The following is a 19,357-nucleotide window of genomic DNA, read 5'->3' as shown; positions in this document are numbered from 1 at the left end:
TTACTGAGTGACTAAGTTCAAACTTCAACCACACTCCTATTTAGAGTCTCAAATGTCAGGCTACTACATCCATACTTAAAAGATGTCAGTAATAGAACAGAAGCCAGATGACTTGTGAAATTATTCAGATTAGTTCAGTGGGAAATCCTGAACACTAGTAAACCTCTCCCCACTTGCCATCAATAACTGCCGCCCCCCCCCAACCCCGTAGCTGGGTGAAACAACCTGGTAGGTAGTAACACAGGCTTTTCTTCAAGAGTTAAAAAAATTCAGTCCACAATGAGATAGCACGCTACAGCCATAGGACAGCCAACACCAGGAGTACTGCCAACAAGCTGTATGTAACCCCTGCCGATTCCAAGCCTACTTACCCAAGAGAAATTAAAACATGTACAGAGGCTTTTACACAAATATTCAAAACTTTTTTTCATCAAATGGCAAACAAGCTAAGCTTCCATCAATAAGTAAAGACCCAGGAAAATTGTGGTACATATGTTCAAAGGAAAACCTACACAGCAAAATGAAAAGAACGGACACAGCAACACAGCCCAAATGCAAAACCTGCGTTGAGTTTAAGGATGTTTTTGTATGATTCTAGTTATACAAAACTTGAAAGAAAAATAAACTGCAACAGTGGCTGGGCTGGAGAACTGCTTTAGGATGCGCAGGAGGACATAAAGGGCTGGAGAGATGACTCGGCGGTTAAGAGTATGGATTGCTCTTGCAGAGGACCACCTGTAACTCCAACTCCAGGGGAACTGAACTCAGAAATGAGATCTCATGCCCTCTTCTGGGGTGTCTGAAGACAGCTACCGTGTACTTACATATAATAAGTAAATAAATCTTGTTTTAAAAAGGGGGGCCACAAAGGCACATGTTTGAATATTTGGTCCCCATTTGACAAAATAGCTAGAAAGGATGAGAAGTGGCCTTTTTGAAGAAGCTGTGTCACTGAGGGTGGGCAGGTTTTGAGGTTTCAAAAGATTTGTGTAATTCTCAGTGTGTCTCTCTGCCTCTACTTGTTACCTCTCTGCTTTGCTCCACCATCATAGACTCTCACCCACTGAAACCATAAGCCCAAATAAACACTTAAAAAAGAAAACAAAACAAAACAAAAACCAATTAGTTGCTTTGGTCATAGTGTTTTATCAGAGCAATAAAGAAGAAATTAAGACATGGGGCATGGGGTGTGCATGGAGTAGAGGACATACTCAAATCCCAGGGGGTCGCTAACCTAGCCTAGCCTAATCATTGAGCTGCAAGCCATTATAGAGATCCCATCCCCCAAACAGGGTGTATTAGCACATGAGGAAGGACACTTGAGACTGACTTATAGTCTCTGTGTGCACATGCACAAAATTCCATCTGACGTAGCATCAGATAACAGAGAAATTTTAGTGCAAGACACACACTAAAACCCTGAAGTGTGTGTGCATGTGCTGACATCTCATTCATATTTTGACCCAATGGAAAGAACAGGATTGGAGAGAAAGAAGAACTAGCATCAAAAATTCAGGCAGCCCCTGGGTTTATATTTGAGAATGGCTTACCATGGAACCAGTAAGAAACCTTAGATTTTTGCTTGCAAGTGAAACTTTCCATCATGGGGAGGGCATGGCACTAGAGACAGCTTAACAGTGAAGGGCATGCCCATGCTCTTGTATAGCAACAGAATTTGGTCCCCAGTACCACTCAGGCAGTTCACAACTGCCTGTAACTACAGTTCTTAAGGATCTAGCTTCATGCATGCATACAGATAGAAACATGCCTATATATATATAATTAATATATATATATAATATATATTAATATATATTAATTTTTTATATTAAATGCAGGTTTATTGGGAAGCTGCTCTTTGGCAAGGTCACTGGCCTCAGGGAGTGGGGAGATAGAGAAATGGGCATGTTCACAAAGAACAACATTTTAAATTTTATAAAGATGTTTGCACTATTTTTATATGTATGAATATTTTGAATCCATGTATATCTGAGTACCATATTGTGCAATGCCCACATAAGGCAGAAGAGGGCATCAGATCCTTTTTCATTGACATGTGGGTACTAGCGAATTGAACCTTGGGATCAAAGGCCTGCACCACCACCACCCAGCTAATACCCTTGTGTTATATATAATATATATTTGAAGAAGACCAAGTCTGACTGCACAAGCCTGACTGGACTAGAACTGACTCTGAAGACCAGAGTGGCCTCCAAAGTGCTGGGATTAAAATTATGTACCACCACACTCAGCTGTTTTGTTTTAGACAGTTTCTTTACATATTCCAGGCTGGCTTTGAACTACTCATCCTTCTGCATTGCCTCCTAAATGCTAAGATTATAGGCATATGCCATCACACCCAGATTTTTTTGTTGAATTTTGTAATAGGGCTCTTAGCCAAGACTGGCCTTAAGACTCCTTTGTTGCTAAAGTTACAGGTGTGCACTACTGTGCCTGGCTTGAATATGTCAAATTTGAAGAGCCTGAGAATACGAAGTATTTGTAGGGGACAGAAGAAAAGATTCATCTGCAGACAAGAGGATGGATTAATGTTGTACTTTATGAAGAATGGGGGTAAAAAATAACCATTTCCCAGGAAGGTCTCAAAACTGTTGCAATGGAGGAGGTGTAGGACTGGAAGGAGGTGTTAGGTGACTGTCTAGCAAGCCACAGAAGTACAAGCCAAGTGCTTCCCATGCAATTCCTAAGCCTTGTATTCTCACTTGCATTCTTTTGCATGTGAAGTTTGAGTTTAGCATCTTGCTCACACTGGTTTTCTTTTTTTTTTTTTTTTTTTTTTTTTTGGTTTTTCGAGACAGGGTTTCTCTGTGTAGCCCTGGCTGTCCTGGCACTCACTTTGTAGACCAGGCTGGCCTCGAACTCAGAAATCCGCCTGCCTCTGCCTCCCAAGTGCTGGGATTAAAGGCGTGCGCCACCACGCCCGGCTCACACTGGTTTTCTATAACTACAAGCCTTCCGTTGGTTTGAAACCATCACAAACTCAATGCTGCAATGCAGCATTTGGACAGCACCATACTTTCTCTAGGCAGGAAAGCACCCATCTTCTTGTATAAAACCCTCTCACTGACTCTGCTAATTAGTAATTCAGCACTACTCACAACTCCTGCAATTTTCTTAAGTTTTCTAAGCTAAAAAAGGCTATAAGCATGGCAACTGGAGAAAACTCAGTATACAGACACTACTGGGCTGCCTCTTCAGAACAAGCAAAGGCTAGCAACACTCACAACGAATTTATTTGTGCTGAGAACTGAACAAAGGGCCTCTTCCATACTAGGCAAGACTACGAGCCACTAGATATAGCCAGCCCTTCAAAGACCTGCAACCATTTTTTTAAATGGTCTAGGTAGTCCAGGTAGGTTGTACATATTCCACTCTCTAAATATGTATTTTTAAACATATTTGCATGTTCATGTGTAGATGCCCCAATGTATGTATATGTAAAGCCAAGATTAACATCCGGTGTCTTCCTCAACACCTTTATTGTTTTGCGGCAGGATCTCATCAGGTAGCCTTGGCTGGCCCTGAAGACATGGGGGCTTTCCTGCCTCAGCCTTCTAGAGTTCTGGGATTACAGGTATGAGCAACCTCATCTGGAGCTGTAAATAGTGTTAAGTGCATGGTGTATAGATGGTGCAGGTATGCATGCCTAGGGCAAGACCAAAGAAGATTTCAGGTATTGGCTATTAGTCTTTGCCTTAGTGCCTGGAGACAAGCAAGGGTTCTCACCGAAGCTGACACGTGGTCTCACTCTAGCTAGCACACTTTAACCCAACACTGGAGTCGGAGGCACACATGATCATGGCCCATCTTTTTAAGATTTTTTTTTTAATGAGTGTTCTATCTGCATATACACTTGTGTCCCAGAAGAGGGCACTGGATCCCATTATAGATGGTTATGAGCCACCATGTGGGTACTGGGAATTGAACTCAGAACTTCTGGAAGAGCAGCCAGTGCTCTTAAGTGCTGAGCCACCTCTCCAGCACCATGGTCTATCTTTTCATGTGGGTGCTGGGGATTTGAACTTAGATCCTTGTGCTTGTAGGGGAATCACTCTTACCACTGAGCCATCTTCCCAGCTCTTCAAAACTAACTTTTTAGTAGCATTTCAGTAGGCTGCAAATATACCTCTGTGCCTGACAGGAGACTAGTTAAAAAAAACTAATCAGAGAAACATTAACAAGATTCTCCTGAGATGTACTGATGAGGACTGCGCAGGCACCAACTGTGCCCTTGGTTGCTTATGAGCACCAAAGCACAAAAGTGTCACACTGACTCTAGCCACCAACAGGAGCATAACCCAGGCTACAGCCAGCTAGGCAGTGACCACTGAGGGTTCTGTTTTGCCACTCTCAAGTGTCAGGAAGTAGAAAATGGGAGTTGATATAGATATACTCTCACACTACACAACTTAGGACTGGACATGGACACACACACACATACCCTCTCCAAAGCTGAGGGCTGGACGGGGACAGACACACACACACACACACACACACACACACAGCTATAGGGCAGAAGGACAGATTATATGAGCTCAGCTCTATTTCAGAGTGAGCTCCCAAGATGGACTTGGCAGTCCACACCTTTAATCCTAGCACTTAGGAGATGGAGACGCAGGTGGATCTCAGAGTTCAGGGCCAGCCTGATCTACAGACAAGTTCAAGGACAGCCAAGGCTGAACAGAGAAACCTTGTCTCAAAAAGAAAACAAAACAAAAAGGAAGGGGGTCTCCCTAAAGAACTAGACTCCAGAGTCCTTTGGCTGCTTGCAACCACCCAGAGTCAGACAACTCATACCCCTACATCCAGGGCAAGAACTTCTAGAAAGAACTCCACATCAGAGTACCAGTCCTTCCATCTTTCACTAGGTGTGAGCAGACCAATGTCAGGACCAAGATTCAGAAGTCTGGGTTATAGTAGCTGGTGTCTATAAAGGGTTTTGGAAAGCTGTGGTGAAGTAAGTGGTGATCTAAGTTATTGTCAAGAGTCTTCCTACTGAAGATGCTGTAACAAAGGATTATAAGATTTCTAGCACATCCACTGTGCTATCAACTCATGACTAGAAAAAGCTTGACACATGTCTCAGGAGCAGAGAGCAAAAGCTGCCATTGGAGCTCTTCCCAAGCCTGCTGCTTGGGACTCACATGCAGGAAGGCTGAAGGACTACCCGCGAAACTGAAACAAAGGTATATACATTCTCATTCTCTTAGTCTCTCTCCTCCCCTCCCCCCTTCTTCTCTCTCAGTATGGGTTTTAATCTCATAAAACCTGACAAATTCACCCATCTAGACTGTGGGCTTCGTCCACATCTCAGCATTATTTTGGAAAGATGGGAACGTTATCACAGATTCTGAGAGTTGGGATCCATCCATCAAAACATGAAGATCCCCCACGAGTGCACTTATCTGCTCAACTCAGTAAACTGGACAAGATCTCCTTCAACTCCATGGTCTTATACCATGCAAACCTGAACAAGTCTGTTGCTCCCTATATGGAAATTTTACCTTCAGTTTACAATTAAAAAGGTTCTCAATACGTTAGCAACTATACAGAATATGAAGGTTTATTTCCAAAAAGATTACATTTTTTTTTTTAACCAGGATACACAGATGCACTTAATGTAACAGTACCTTCTGCAAAAATAGGTTACATAATACTCCGAAATGCAGGGGACAATCTTATTCTCTAAAAATTAGACAGCAGGCTTTTGAAGCTCAAATAGCCTTCAAAATGGAGGCAGCAAACACTGGTGACACCACAGAGCTATGCTGCAAATGAAACCACTACCATTCAGCTGCAAACCACTCATGTTCACACAGTGCCAAACAGAACAGCCTTGGTGCCAATCCTTTCAAATGGGTCTCAGTGCTGCAAGAAAAGGTTGAATGGTACACAAAACTATGAAAAGTTTCAACAGAACTATTTAAACATCTTCTCTAAAATTGAGAAAAGAAATCTTGTTAAATTTTTTATAAAGAAAAACAACAGTCAGCTAGAACTCTCAAGCAGTCAGAGGTTCTCCGAGTAAGCAGTCAGGGAACGTTTACAGGAGATCTCAATAAATTATCTTGAAGCCACAGCAGGAAGCTTGCGTTAAAATCGCCGTGGAGGTCCACTCTTAAACGGCTTAAACCCCGAGCTGCTTCCTCTTGGCAAGGAGTTCCCACTCATCTGTACAATCCTGTTCACTGGGGATGCAGTGCTGAAGGAGTTAAAAGGGGAACAAAGGTCAGAACAAACCAACAATCACAAGCTGCTTTCATAGCCCCTGACGCTCAGTGGCACCGACTGCTCTCTGCCTTACTCACCACAACCAAGACCCTAGTCCTGTACAGTGCATACCGTTCGTTACCAACCCCTCCTTACCAGGGAAGAAACTGAGACCTGGAAGTGTATCCTGCTTTGTTTTTTGAGACAGGGTTTCCCTGTGCAGCCCTGGTTATCCTGAAACTCACCCTGTAGACCAGGCTGGCCTTGAACTCAAATAGATCTGCCTGCCTCTGCCTCCCAAATGCTGGGATTAAAGATATATGCCACCACCACTGGGCCTGGAAGTATATCCTGTCCAAGGCACAGAGCTAATATATGGTGGGCTGCAACAGCGTGACCTTGGCACTCTCATTTCAATGCCCACTTCTTCAGAAGCCAATGCTATGCATGACAAGACTACAGCTAGGCTTCTCCGAAATCCACCCTGGATCAGCAGCAACTGCAGCAGCAGTGACTTGTGCCAAGTGTAAACCCACAGCCCCTTCAAGGTTTTCTACTTCCTCTTAATCCCTTTATACTCAAGATGTAATTATGGAGAGGCAAACCTTAAACAAGATCCTCCTTCAGTTTCTCTCTGCTAGTCCTAATTCATAAGCCACTCTAACCCCACCCAGGTCGCTGTGGGTGGGACTCTCTCGTCAGCTTTAATTAGTGGTATTAAGGAGACTGTGGTACACACTAGAGCTTCATGAACTATCTACCAGAAAGTCAGCCAGTAATATTTGCAGTATCTTTGTTGGGTTTTGTTTGTTTGTTTTGGGTTTTGTTGTTGTTGTTGTTTTGGTTTTTTGAGACAGGGTTTCTCTGTGTAGCCCTGACTGTCCTGGAACTCACTCTATAGACCATGCTGGCCTCGAACTCAAGAAATTCACCTGCCAAATACTGGGATTAAAGGCGTGCGCCACCACGCCCGGCCTGCATTATCTTTATATTGAGAGCAGCACTACAGATGCCAGAAAGGGACAGGAAAAAGACACTTCAAAACTCTATCATAATGGGCAGTGAAGTGCAATAAATCAAGTCCAATAAAGCCAGGTGAGAACCTGGGTTAAATCTGTGACCTACAGAAGCCACTGGGTTTTGAAGCAAGTAAATGATAGAACCAAATGTGTGGTTCCAGCACCATGCTCAGAGGTAGAGTGACTATCACACGTTCTCTAGGAAGACCAGCCATGGGCTGGACACAGAGGAAGGGGCAGCATCAGAAAAATGTTTACTATATGGACACCATTTTGAATTTCTTCTAAGAACAAAGAAAGATCAAGACTGGGTCGTGTACAAACTAGCTGCCAGCTCAGTCTTCTGCAGACTCAGTTCTTAGGAAAGGTTTGGGCATTCTTGGGGATTTACTAACTGCAATGTAATTTCTCAAAAACTCTAATAATCCTTAGGAAAAGGACTACCCAATTGTATGACAAGATTAGTCACTCACCTTGAGTGTTGGGTTATCATGCCTGCTCCTGCTCGGCCATCACCCATTCGTCTTGTGTCATGGTAGCTAGGCCCCTGAGAGGGTGGGCCATGCCACTCTTTCCTTGGTCCACTTGTGTCCCGTCCATGACGTTCCACAACATGTCGTTCTTCAGGGTAGTGCTGGGAAGAGCACGTGAGAAGATGAGTCCTGGCCCGTTAGTCCCAATGCACTGACTCACTCTGTTGTGCTTTAGTCTCAGAGCAAAGCAGTAAACTGTCTGAGAATGCACAGATGAAGGAGTCATCACCTATAAGGCAGGAGTGCCTCGGTACCTTTATTCCTGTGTCCACATTCACTACTACTCCAGCACTATTTGGGCACCGGCATTTCAAATGCCTGGATAGATCTCTACATATACACAAGAGGTCAAAAGTTAAAGACTGACTGAGGACGGGTACATGGTCAAGCTAGGACAACAGTTTGCAAACAGATTCAGAAAGGTTTCCTGTTTTACCCAGTAGGACTTAGCGCTGAAATCTGAACATGTGCTCCCTTACGGCTATACAAAGTATGGGGACACAGGAATACAAGTATTTGTAGAACCAAGAAGAAGAAAAAAAGCCAACGGCTGCTGACCCCCAGCCTAGGCAAAGCTGTCAGCATCCACACACTTAAGATACAGTATCAGCCACACAACTGACCGACATTATAAACTTCTCTGACAAAGAAGCCAGGCTCTCCTCCTCAGGAGACTTTTCTGAATGTGGAGTGCTGGTGTAGAATAATTTCTTAAGTTCTAGTAGAAATAAAACAGTAACTGCATCATATACTTAATTTTAAGTTTTGGCTAGGGTTGCCAGGTTAATGAACTCGTGTAAACATTAATATGAAGTACTGACACATTAATATTTGATAACCATGAGATCAAGAACCCACTTCATAAATGTGCTGGATGAAATGATGTATAGTGATATAGTTCATGACAAGATTTTAAAACATTTTCTAGTTAAAACAAACTTTGTATCACTGAGGGCTGGAGAGGCTTAGTACATATAGTATTTTCCATCCAAACATGAGTGGAGTTGAGATCCCTAGAACCCACAGAAAAGCTGGGTAAGAAGCCTGGAGCTTTAATCCCAGCACTTGGGAGCCAGGGGTAGGTTGATCTCTGTCTCAAACAACAACAAAGAGGTTGCGGGAGAGAGAGGAAGGAGGAGGGAGGGGGAGAAAGAAATTAATAGGGTAAGAGTGGCAGCTGCCACTGGAAAAAGTAGAAACACAAGGTCCCTGGAACAAGCTAGCTAGCTTGAGCAGCCATAATTGAAGCTCCAGCTTCAGCAAGAGACCCTGACTCAAAAAAATAAGGTGAAAAGCTATTGAGGACAGCAAACATGCTTGCATGCCCATGCCAACACATGCCAAAAGATGATCTAATGAAACCTGGTGTGTATTCAAGTGTATAACACAAACACTGATCCAAATTCTGTCTGGCATAAAACTTGTAACATAAAAATGTATTCCCATGGGCAATGATGGTACATGCCTTTAATCCCAGCACTTGGGAGACAAAGGCAGGCAGATTTCTCAGTTCAAGGCCAGCCTGGTCTACAGAGTGAGTTCCAGGACAGCCAGGGCTACCCAGAGAAACCCTGTCTCGAAACCCAAACCCTCATCAAAAGCATCTCCTATGGGCTGGCTAGAGTTCAGCAGCTAAGAGCACAGCTGCTCTTCTGAAGGACCTGCTTCAATCCCCGCCACTCACATCTCTCTGTAACTCTAGTTCCAGGAGACCTGAATCCCACAGGCACAAGGCATAAAAATGGCACACAGATATATAAAGGCAGGCAAAACACCCATAAAATAAAAATTTGATTTTTAAAATGAGAGAAAAATGTAAGCATCAACATGAAGCTTTTACCTGTGTTCCGCTTCCTCTGTCAGAAATGACTCCTCGCTCTCCCTCTCGGGTTCCATAGCCTGAGGCACTACTCCGATTCCCAGGGGGTGCTCCCCTCACAGTGTGTCCAGAGACTTCTCGCCCAGATCTTTCTGGCCTTTCAACTCTGTTAACATAGCACAGGAATCAAAACCTCATTGTATACTCTTAAAACCTCAAATGCACAGTAAGTGCACAGTCAGTGCACGGTAAGCACACGGTGCACGGTAAGTGCACAGTGAGTGCACGGTAATGTGAGCGCACAGTACACCACACCGTGGAGAGATCACTGAGAACTACCTTGACTCCCGCTTCTCTGCGGACATATTCGCTTCACTTTTCCAGGAAGTTGGTCTAGAAGGATTGGGCACCGTTTCTCGAGGGTGTCTGGGGTGAGTGACCTCAGGTCGGTCATGAAGGATTACTGTTCTTCTCTCGTCTCTCTCCCCTCGGACCTCTCGTCTGTCTGTTTCTCTAAGTTCATTTCTTGGTGGTGGAGGCTCATTTCTTCTGGAATCACTGAAGTTTTTAGGGTACCTTTCAAAACTTGGCTCTTCTCTTCGGGCTGCTGGTCTCGGTTTCTTTCCTTCACTTTGACCAACAAACCGTTCCCGTCTATTGAAGGAAAACAAATACAGGTCCTCAGAAGTGTTGACTTGCTCAGACTTTCAACTTGATCTGCATAACCTATAGTGATGAAACCTTCTTTTAAGGGAAATTATGGCAAGGCTGCCAGAAAAGCCCTCATTACTTCAATGATCTTCTTTTAAATTGAGCTGTCTAACACAAAGGCTGGTTTGTTTTTCAGGAGAGATTTTATCGGTGGAGTCACTACCAGCCTGCATGGTTTACTGTTACTTACAGCCATGGCACATCCAAAATTAGCATTCCCCATTCACACATTTTATTGGTTTTTATGGGGGAGAGGCTCAAATGGCTGTGTAGCCTTGGCTGGTCTGAACTCCTACCTCCCAAAGCCTCTGTACAGTTGAAGGTAAGAAGACAACAGCGCTCTCCCACCAGTGAAAACCAAAACTAGACACACAGTTTGTTCTGAACACTCAGTGTGGACTTAGCACTTCACTAAGATCTTACAGAGAACCAACGTTGGGACTAGCAAGGCTCCTATCTCATTGTAGTGTCCACCAACCTTTCAAAGGATGACTGCACAGATGCAGTGTCAGGAAACCTGGCCCGTTCTCGGTGACTGAAGTCAAGGAACCTGCTCTGTTGACGATAGTCAGACCCATGGCCGAATCGTGCCTCTGTATCTAGAGATAACTTTTTATTCTCGCTCCAGTAAGGATCATCTCGCCTTGAAGAGAAATTTTTGCTCATTTATATAAATTATTTGATAATTACCAAACAGCATTCATTTGGATTCATAGATATGTTGGAACAGTGAACAACATAAAAGGCTACTAAACTCAAGATACAACAGGGACAGAATTAGCTGTTAAATCCCATGTCATTAATATGAGGAGGAAAGTATTGAAAAACTGTCGGTGTTTTGTGTGTGCACACATGTAAGTGTCTGTCTGGGTACACAAACCTGTGCCTGTGAGTAATGTGGTTGCTTCCACCTTACTTCTTAAGACAGAATCTCTCACAGAACCTAGAGCTCACTGAATGAACTAGACTGGTTGTCCGGAGAGCTCCAGGGATATCTGCCCGTCTGCCTCTTCAAAGCTAGGATTACAGGCACGTACTTCTGCACCCATCTTTTTCCATGGGTGCTGGGGGTATAAACACAGATCTCATGCTTGCTCAGCAGTCACTCTGCCCACTAGGTCGTCTTTTTAGCCTAAACTTCCTGTTCTTACATCTTCAAACAAAAAAGAGGAAACTCCCGACATCGTGTCATAACGGATTCTAACCAGCAGTTATCAGTTATTCCTTTTTCCCCTTAAAGTGCAGGGGATGACCCCGGACCTGTCTCATGAAAGGGAAGCACTCCAAAACTGAGCTACATCCTTAGCCTCAGCAACTGTGACCCTCATAGAAGCTGGAGAAGACCAGAGCACCCATTTCTCCATTAAAACAAAAAAACAAACAAAAATCTAAAGTGCTCAGAACTTATACTAAGAAAAGTATATAAAAAATTATATTTTAAACTCTACCAAGGAAGCATGAATATAAACACACCAATTCATGACTTCCATTTGTTTATTCTCTGCCTTGATAAGTATTTTAAAGGCCTGACTTTGAAAACTATCAATCCTGATTATGTCTGTGTAGCTGCAGTTTTAATGAGAAATCATCTGGTGTTAGAAGAGGCAAGCTGAGAGAAAGCAGACTGCTCCTGTCTGCTAGGGCAGCCAAATCACTAAGGAAGAAAGGAAGCAGCTACCTATGATCTACATCACGTGGGCGTTTCAAAGAATTCCTTTTTTCTTGTTCATAACGAAGCTGCTGCTGTTGCCTTCTGAGTTCCTCTCTCTCCCGAGCAATCCTTTCAGCTTCCCTACGCCGTTCCTTCAGACACACAGGAATGAACCAAATACAAAGTAAAGACAGAAGGTAAGTGTACATCTGGGCCAAGACGCCATCACAGAGAAGCACCAGCTAGAGCACATACCTGGGACAAATACATTACATTTGAATCATCTAGACTACAGCTACTGTTGGGTGACAGTAAAATAACAGGGCTAGGGGCAGAGACTGGTGAGCGTGTGGGGGAGGGTCAGAGGTCATTTAATAAATTGACTTAAGCAAAAGCACCTAAAAGGAATGAGTAAACTAGGTTTTCTGAAGTGCCTTAAGCCCTGGGTGGCAACTATGCAGAGAGGCATTGTTTTCTTCCAGCCTTAGGTAAATACTTACTTGTTATTTTTTTTCTAAGTCTGGGGTGGTGACAGAGCCTGGCTTACTACTACTCTGGACTCAGTCCTATGCTCATACTATTAGGCTGCCATTATACTGCAGAGCTACAGGTTACTTGCAATCAACAAGGAAGTCACTATTCAGCACACTGTTAACTAGTGTCAGGGACACTTCAGTGCTCATTCGGATCTACAGGAGCTTTACAGGAAGTAAAGCAAACTGGAGGGCAAAAAAATGACAGGGTTTGCAAAGGTGAGTTGTTCAAGATGAAAAGATTTTCTGACTGCACCTGTTCAATACGAATGCGTTCCCTTTCCAAGCGTTCGCGTTCCATTCTCTCTCTCTCTAGTTTTTGCCTTTCAATTTCTAGGCGCTCTCTCTCTCTCTGTAAGCGTTCCCGTTCTTCCCGTTCACGAATTATTCTAATGCGTTCACGCTCTCGACGCTCTCTTTCTGCAATCTCTTTTCGTCTAACAAAAATCAGTATTTAGAAATACTTAAATTATGCTAGCACTGTGTGAAAAATAATAGCTTTGAATTTGAATTTTTCCTCATGATTGGCAATTTTAAATCCCACATTAATCTTAATAATTTTAATGTAATTGGAAAGAACGCAAAATAAAACTTTAAACATATTCCAGTATCATATTTATAGGAGTGTCCACTAAGCAGCTAAATTTTATATACTATTTGCCTATTAGATAATTTAGTTAAATGAAAATACCACCATAGTAAAAACCCAATAATTGACATTTGTTTTTTCCAGAGCTGAGGACCAAACCCAGGGCCTTTCTACCACTGAGCTAAATCCCCAAACCCCAATAATTAACATTTTAAAAATGTATATACATTTATAAAACTACAATTTTTCTTCTGTTTTTTTTTTTTTCTGTGACAGAGTCTCACTATGTAGCTCTGTCTGGCCTCAAAGTCACTATTTAGACCAGGCTGGCATTGAACTTGTGACAAACCCTCTTGCCTCTGTCTCCAAGTACTAAGATTATAGGCGTGTGCCATCAAAACTGGCTCACTTTTATCAATTATTTTCCACAGAAAATTTCTAAAATATATCATTATCTCCTGAAATAAAGTACATACTTTATTTCAATAGCTTGGCATTATAATCACAAGCAATTGTAGCAGATGTTCTAGAGCAGAACGATGTGCTTAAAGGCTGCTGCAATAGACAGGTGCAGGGACCATGCTTTTTAGTCAAAGGCAATTTAGTACAAACACATAGTGGACCTTGCTTAGTGCTTTTTCTTTACTTCCTGACCCCAGGTAAGCAGCTTTTACATTTCTTGCACACGTGCATATTTGCTTTAGTAATTCAGTATTCTCGATGGGTCAGTGCTATTCCCTTCAAAACTGACGTGGCATTTTAACTGAACAGAGAAGTTGGTAGGGTAGTCTGTTACTACCATTCAGTGTGTAGAGACCAAGAATTCTACAACATCGGTGCACGCACTCAATGCAGGTTTACAGACCAAAGAACACAACCTACAGAGCAGAGATTACCTAATACTTTTAAACCCTTTCCTATGCCACAGTGGACAGCTGTGCCCTTGAGAAAGAACAAATGCCTTTAAAAGGTAGTCTAAAATTTAACTATTTTTAATAAATGGTTTGCTTGTTTATTTGCTTTAGCACAGGTTTATATAAAGTTTTCAATAACACAACTCAAAATTTACTTTTTCTTAAAGGGGGGGGATTATATTTTGCTGAGGGCTTTACTCAAGATTTGATACCATTTCAGAAATCATGTTTAAATTCCCTCATTTCTCCTGGAACACTTCTATTGGTACATGACTCACCAATACAACACACACACACAAAAATAAATCCGCCTATATCTGTAGCTTTCACATACTTGGTGAGTCTAATAAAATACAAACATCTGACTAGTTCAATATATGTTCTACACATCTAAACATTTATATCTGGAATATATATATATATATATATATATATATATATATATATATATACATATACATATATACTATATGTGTGTATACACACACACACACATTACAAATCATTTTCTTTTTTACATTACTGCTAAATCATTACATTGATCAGAAGCAGATAAATTATACATTTTTTCCCCAGGAAGTGAAGAGGGCACACTTTAACATTTTACTTTAAAAAGGTCACTGGGCTAGATGTACTAGTGCATGCTGAACTGTTGATGAAGGTGTGTTTTGCAAGGAACCATTTTCTTTAGCCATAGGCAATGGCTTTACTCCTAAGCTGCAGCTTTTAAAGTTCCTAACATCTGAGACATGAGTGAACTCTGTGCTAGGCAGATTTAACAGATTAAAAGCACACGATGAAATATGCTCAATATTTCATGTGGTATCCAAACCCAGGAATGTGGCTATGACCTGGAAATCTGGTGGGTTTGTTGACATTGGCACTAAGAATGGAAGCATCTACTATTGGTTTTTGGTATGCTTTAATGAGGATAGAGGAGGGGCTGCACTAAAGCTCACAGAGCGACTAAGCCTTCACTTAGAAACTAATGCAAATAACCCTGAAGGTTCCCTCAAACTTACGACAGCAGCTCAACTCTGCAGCTTACTCGGATACTACCTGGAAGTTATCTCCTCCTTTAAGACATAATTTTTATGGCAGCAGCTTTGAAATAGAGGAAAGAGCACTGGACTTGGAGTAAGACTTGGATCTGAGTCCCGACTCTGCCACTCATTAGCTCATTGCATTGGAAGAGTCACTTAGCCTCTGCAGGCCTCTGTATTTTAGTATTACATAGCGGGCTTAATTAACTTTATAGGACTGAGTTGGAGATAACAAACAAAAAAGGATTTTGCAAATAGTGGAGCGCTATGCAAACTTAAGTCATTAGGTCATACCTTCACTTCCTTAGAATGACAATCAGTCTTCTAGGGGTACAATCCCTAGCAGGCTGGATTATAGCTAAAGACGCATGTTAAGAACAGCTGTCAAAAACGCTCCTCCTACCTTCTGAATTCCACTGCTTGTTTCAGTCTTTCAAAACGAACTAAATGTTCTCTCAATCGTTGTTCCTTCATCTTTTCAAAAGGCAAGATCTCTTTCCTTCTGTAGTCTTTGTCTCTTTTTTTATCTAGGCTAGCCCTCTCCTTTTCTTTGCTTCTTCCATGACCCTATAGAAGAAAAAACAAACATAAGAAGACTAGAATAATTAAACAGATCTGAGGTTCCATACTTTAAGTTTCACTGGTCATTTTAAAAGTTCAAATGAAGGGAACTAGAGAGGTGGCTCAGCGGTTTCCGTGGTTACAAGTCTTTACTGCACTAGCAGAGGACTCAGGTTTGGTTCCCAATACCACAAAGCAGCTCACATTAACTTTCTGGCATGTAGGAGTTAGAGTGTGGGATGCTGCATGCACAAAGTGTACACAGCTCATGCAAACTCATACACATAAATAAAAAATAAAATCAGCAAACATTTTCTAAAGTCCAAATAACTAGAAATATTTTCTTTTAAAAACTTAAACTATATCTTTCAAAATAGCTTGATGACAACAGCTTTATCTTTTGGAAACAGGTCAAACAGTAGACAGCTTCGTCTGAAGACTCACTTTCTCATATCTGCCCCTTCTTGACGGCCTACAATGATCTCCCTTGGTTTGATTTAGTATCACCATATGTCCTGGACTCTTTGAACCTAAAAAAAAAAAAAAACTTTAGATAAACAAATGGCTACACTACAAAATATTGTTGAAAAGCAGCATATTGAATAAAATTGTTTTTTCACCTGATATAAAAAATACCTATTCTAACTTAAATGCAAACACATTACAATAATCTTTACAATTACAATTAAATACTTTCAATAACTCCAAAAGATCCTAACTCAGTAAGATATCACAAATCAATGACCACTGCTCATTTGGGGGAGGGGGACCTACATCCCAAACCCAAGTCAATTAAGACTTAAGGAGACAGCCAGGAATATGAATATGTCCTTGTAGTAGGAAGGGAAAGTTGGTCTATAAATCCCCCTTTCTACTCCCAGTTCTAACAGCATCTGAGACTAGTCCCTTCTGAACTGCAAACAAGCAGCAGCAGAGCTGGGAGGGCCGAGGGAAGGAAGGGCACATGACGTACTTATCCGCTTCTTCTCTTCACTCTTTTTCATGGACTCTGAAGTCTGCCCACTTGGACCATCGTCGCTCTTCTCGTCTTTCTCTATTTTCTTAGTATCTTTGCTTTCTTTTTTTTCTGATTTCTCAGATGACCTTTTCTCTTCTTTTTTAATAGATGCTTGTGTCCTGACCATATCATTCAAGACAAAAAAACAGAATAACTACTTTTGCTATGTACCAAGCAGTCATGTGTCTATCAGAAGCCAGTCTTACTGGAGAGCTATCGGTCAGCCTTACTTGGCACTCCGATCACTTGCATTCTTTTTATCGCCAGCGCTCCTTGAGCTGCTCTTCTCATCATTTTCTTTCTTCATTTCTTTCTTAGAAGGATCACCTTTGACCTGAAAGGTTTAAACAAAAATAAATAAATAAATGTTTTTTAAACGTGTGAGCTTTAGAGTTGCATTATATAAATGGGAGTTGAGCTGGGCACAGCCACACATGACTGTAATCTTAGCACTTGTAAGAACAGCCCTGGGCAAGTTTGGATCTCACTTTGTAGCTCATAGTAGTCTTAAACTCACGATTTTTCTTTCTCCCTCCCAAGTTCTGGAATTATAGCCATGCACTATCATTCAAAGCAGAGAAAGCTTTAGACTGAGACAAGTTGACTATTCGTATCTGAACTACTTGGACAGACACCGTTCCACACCTTGGGCTTCAGGTATCTGTAACCACTGTCCCTGTTGGTTTAGAATACAGGTATCTGCATCCACTTTCTCTGTTGAGCATCCTAACCAAAAACTCTGAAATGCACCAAAATCAAAAATTTTGACCACTGATGAGACTCAAACAAGTTTTACTTCAGATTTTTGGATTAGGCCTCTTGTTAACATCCCCTTTTTTGAAAAATTAGTCATACTTACTTTCTCCACAGAAATCATCTGTCCATGTAGCTCTGTGCGATGGAGATGTGCAACACATCTGGACACTTCTGTGCTTGAAGACATGGTTACGATGCCATAGCATTTTGCCCCAGGACTTCGAGCATTTGTAACTACCTTTGCACTTAAAACCTGTAAAATTAGATTATACCTCAGAACTGCACAGCTGTACACATCCCACAGAGGAGACTGAGAACTAGGACCACTCAGATTAAAGGGTAGTGCAGATACACTATGGGTATCATTCTGCCCGGTCATATTTTTGTGACCAAAATCTACCCTGTAAAGTAATTCCCTTGAATATTTTAAGTACATATTACCTCTACCCAAATATACAGCCCAAACAAACGACATCGATAAAGAAAATAGTACAAAAATGACGAACAGGAAGAAAGTGGATTTGGACCAGTGTGCTCACTGTGGGCACAACCTGAATCTCTCATGGACAATATACAGCAGACATGTTTGCAGACGCTCTACAGAAGCCTGTACTCTTTCTTTTGAATCACTTTAAATTTCAAAAATGAATAAAGAGGAAAGAAGAGAAAAGAGGAGGAAAGAGAAGGAAAGAGAAGAAAAGAAAGAAAAGGAAAAGAGAAAAGAAAAGGAAAAAAGGCAGACTTAGACTATACACCAAGAACTGTAAGGTGATCAACATCAACCGAGCGGGACGGAAGAGTTAGAGGAAAAGCACGACTGACCCGGGACTGAAGAGGGAACAAAGATATACTGAACAGGAGGTAGAGGGAATTTAGGCAGGGTTTGTGGTGGGTTGCTGGAAGCTGGAAGCTTCGTCTAAGTTCTAAGAAAAGCTGTTTTGCCCGTAGGAACCTGCGTCCACAGTCTTGCCATCATGTAGATGATATTCTCAGCAGTTTCCATCCTGACAAGTGTCAACACTAAATAAAGCACTGTTTTGTGTTCTAAGCACATAACTGAAACAGAATACAACATATGCCACAGTTGATTATGGGACTGTCATTCTGATAACCAGTACTGGTTATTAATTTGATAAGCATTTAAAGTCTACCATATGCACGCAAGTAGGGTAAGATCTCTACTCTCAAATAGCTAGCAGTAAGAAGAGCAAGGTTAAAAAAAAAAAAAAAAACCTATGATGTTTCCATGGAGGATGAAGATTTTAGTAGATATTTTTGAATAGAAAGACATGACTGGGCCTGGAGAGATGGCTCAGCAGTTAAGAGCACCAACTACCCTTCCAGAGGTCCTGAGTTCAATTCCCAGCAACCACATGATGAATCACAACCATCTGTAATGGGATCTGATGCCTTCTTCTGGTGTGTCTGAAGAGAGCAACGGTGTACTCATATACATAAAATAAATAAATCTCTTCAAAAAATAAAAAATAAAAAAGACGTGACTGCACTGAGATGCAGGCCAGTGGTAGCACAGCATTATCTATTGGCTGAGTGTTCTGTAATTGTTCTCTTTACTGTTAGGGAGCCCATGTGTGCGCCCGCGGGCGCACACACACACACAGAGACACACACACACACACAGAGAAACAGAGAGAGAGAGAGACAGAGAGAGCATTAACATTTCAAAACCTGTTTAATTGATTATTTAGAGGCTTTTACATCTTTAATTAGAAAGTCATCTAAGCGGGCTGGCTGCTCTTCCAAAGGTCTTGAGTTCAAATCCCAGCAACCACATGGTGGAACAGGGCTAACTGGAGCAAGAAAAGGTCCTAAAAATTCAATTGACATGAAGGCTTACAACCATCTGTAGAGCTACAGTGTACTTACATACAGAAAATAAATAAATCTTTTTTAAAAAAAGAAGAAGAAAGAAAAGAAAGTCATCTAAGCAAAGTAGGTTAAGGGTGTCAGACAGAAAA

General features: G+C 41.7%; 1 protein-coding gene across 2 annotated transcripts in view; it reads right to left on the bottom strand.

Annotated features, from left to right (window-relative positions):
- Positions 1–5,567: 5,567 nt before the first annotated feature.
- The window catches only part of Sltm (SAFB like transcription modulator), a 48,113-nt gene continuing 34,323 nt past the window's right edge, over positions 5,568–19,357 (bottom strand). For both annotated transcript variants that reach the window (XM_021171768.3, XM_021171769.3), the window contains exons 10-21: positions 17,482–17,631; positions 16,853–16,956; positions 16,578–16,741; positions 16,049–16,134; positions 15,447–15,610; positions 12,754–12,934; positions 11,992–12,116; positions 10,792–10,956; positions 9,942–10,256; positions 9,624–9,768; positions 7,724–7,884; positions 5,568–6,223 (exon numbers count right to left, since the gene is read on the bottom strand). In XM_021171768.3, coding sequence (XP_021027427.2) covers positions 6,115–6,223; positions 7,724–7,884; positions 9,624–9,768; positions 9,942–10,256; positions 10,792–10,956; positions 11,992–12,116; positions 12,754–12,934; positions 15,447–15,610; positions 16,049–16,134; positions 16,578–16,741; positions 16,853–16,956; positions 17,482–17,631 — 1,869 coding nt within the window. In that variant the 3' untranslated portion in view covers positions 5,568–6,114. The remainder of the gene's footprint in view (positions 6,224–7,723; positions 7,885–9,623; positions 9,769–9,941; positions 10,257–10,791; positions 10,957–11,991; positions 12,117–12,753; positions 12,935–15,446; positions 15,611–16,048; positions 16,135–16,577; positions 16,742–16,852; positions 16,957–17,481; positions 17,632–19,357) is intronic.

This window comes from Mus caroli, unplaced genomic scaffold, assembly GCF_978045245.1.
Source record: "Mus caroli unplaced genomic scaffold, Mus_caroli_1 scaffold_11, whole genome shotgun sequence".
In the NCBI taxonomy this organism is placed as follows: Eukaryota; Metazoa; Chordata; class Mammalia; order Rodentia; family Muridae; genus Mus; species Mus caroli.
The sequence above is the reverse complement of the archived record's forward strand: the minus strand, read 5'-3'. Positions and strand labels throughout refer to the sequence as shown.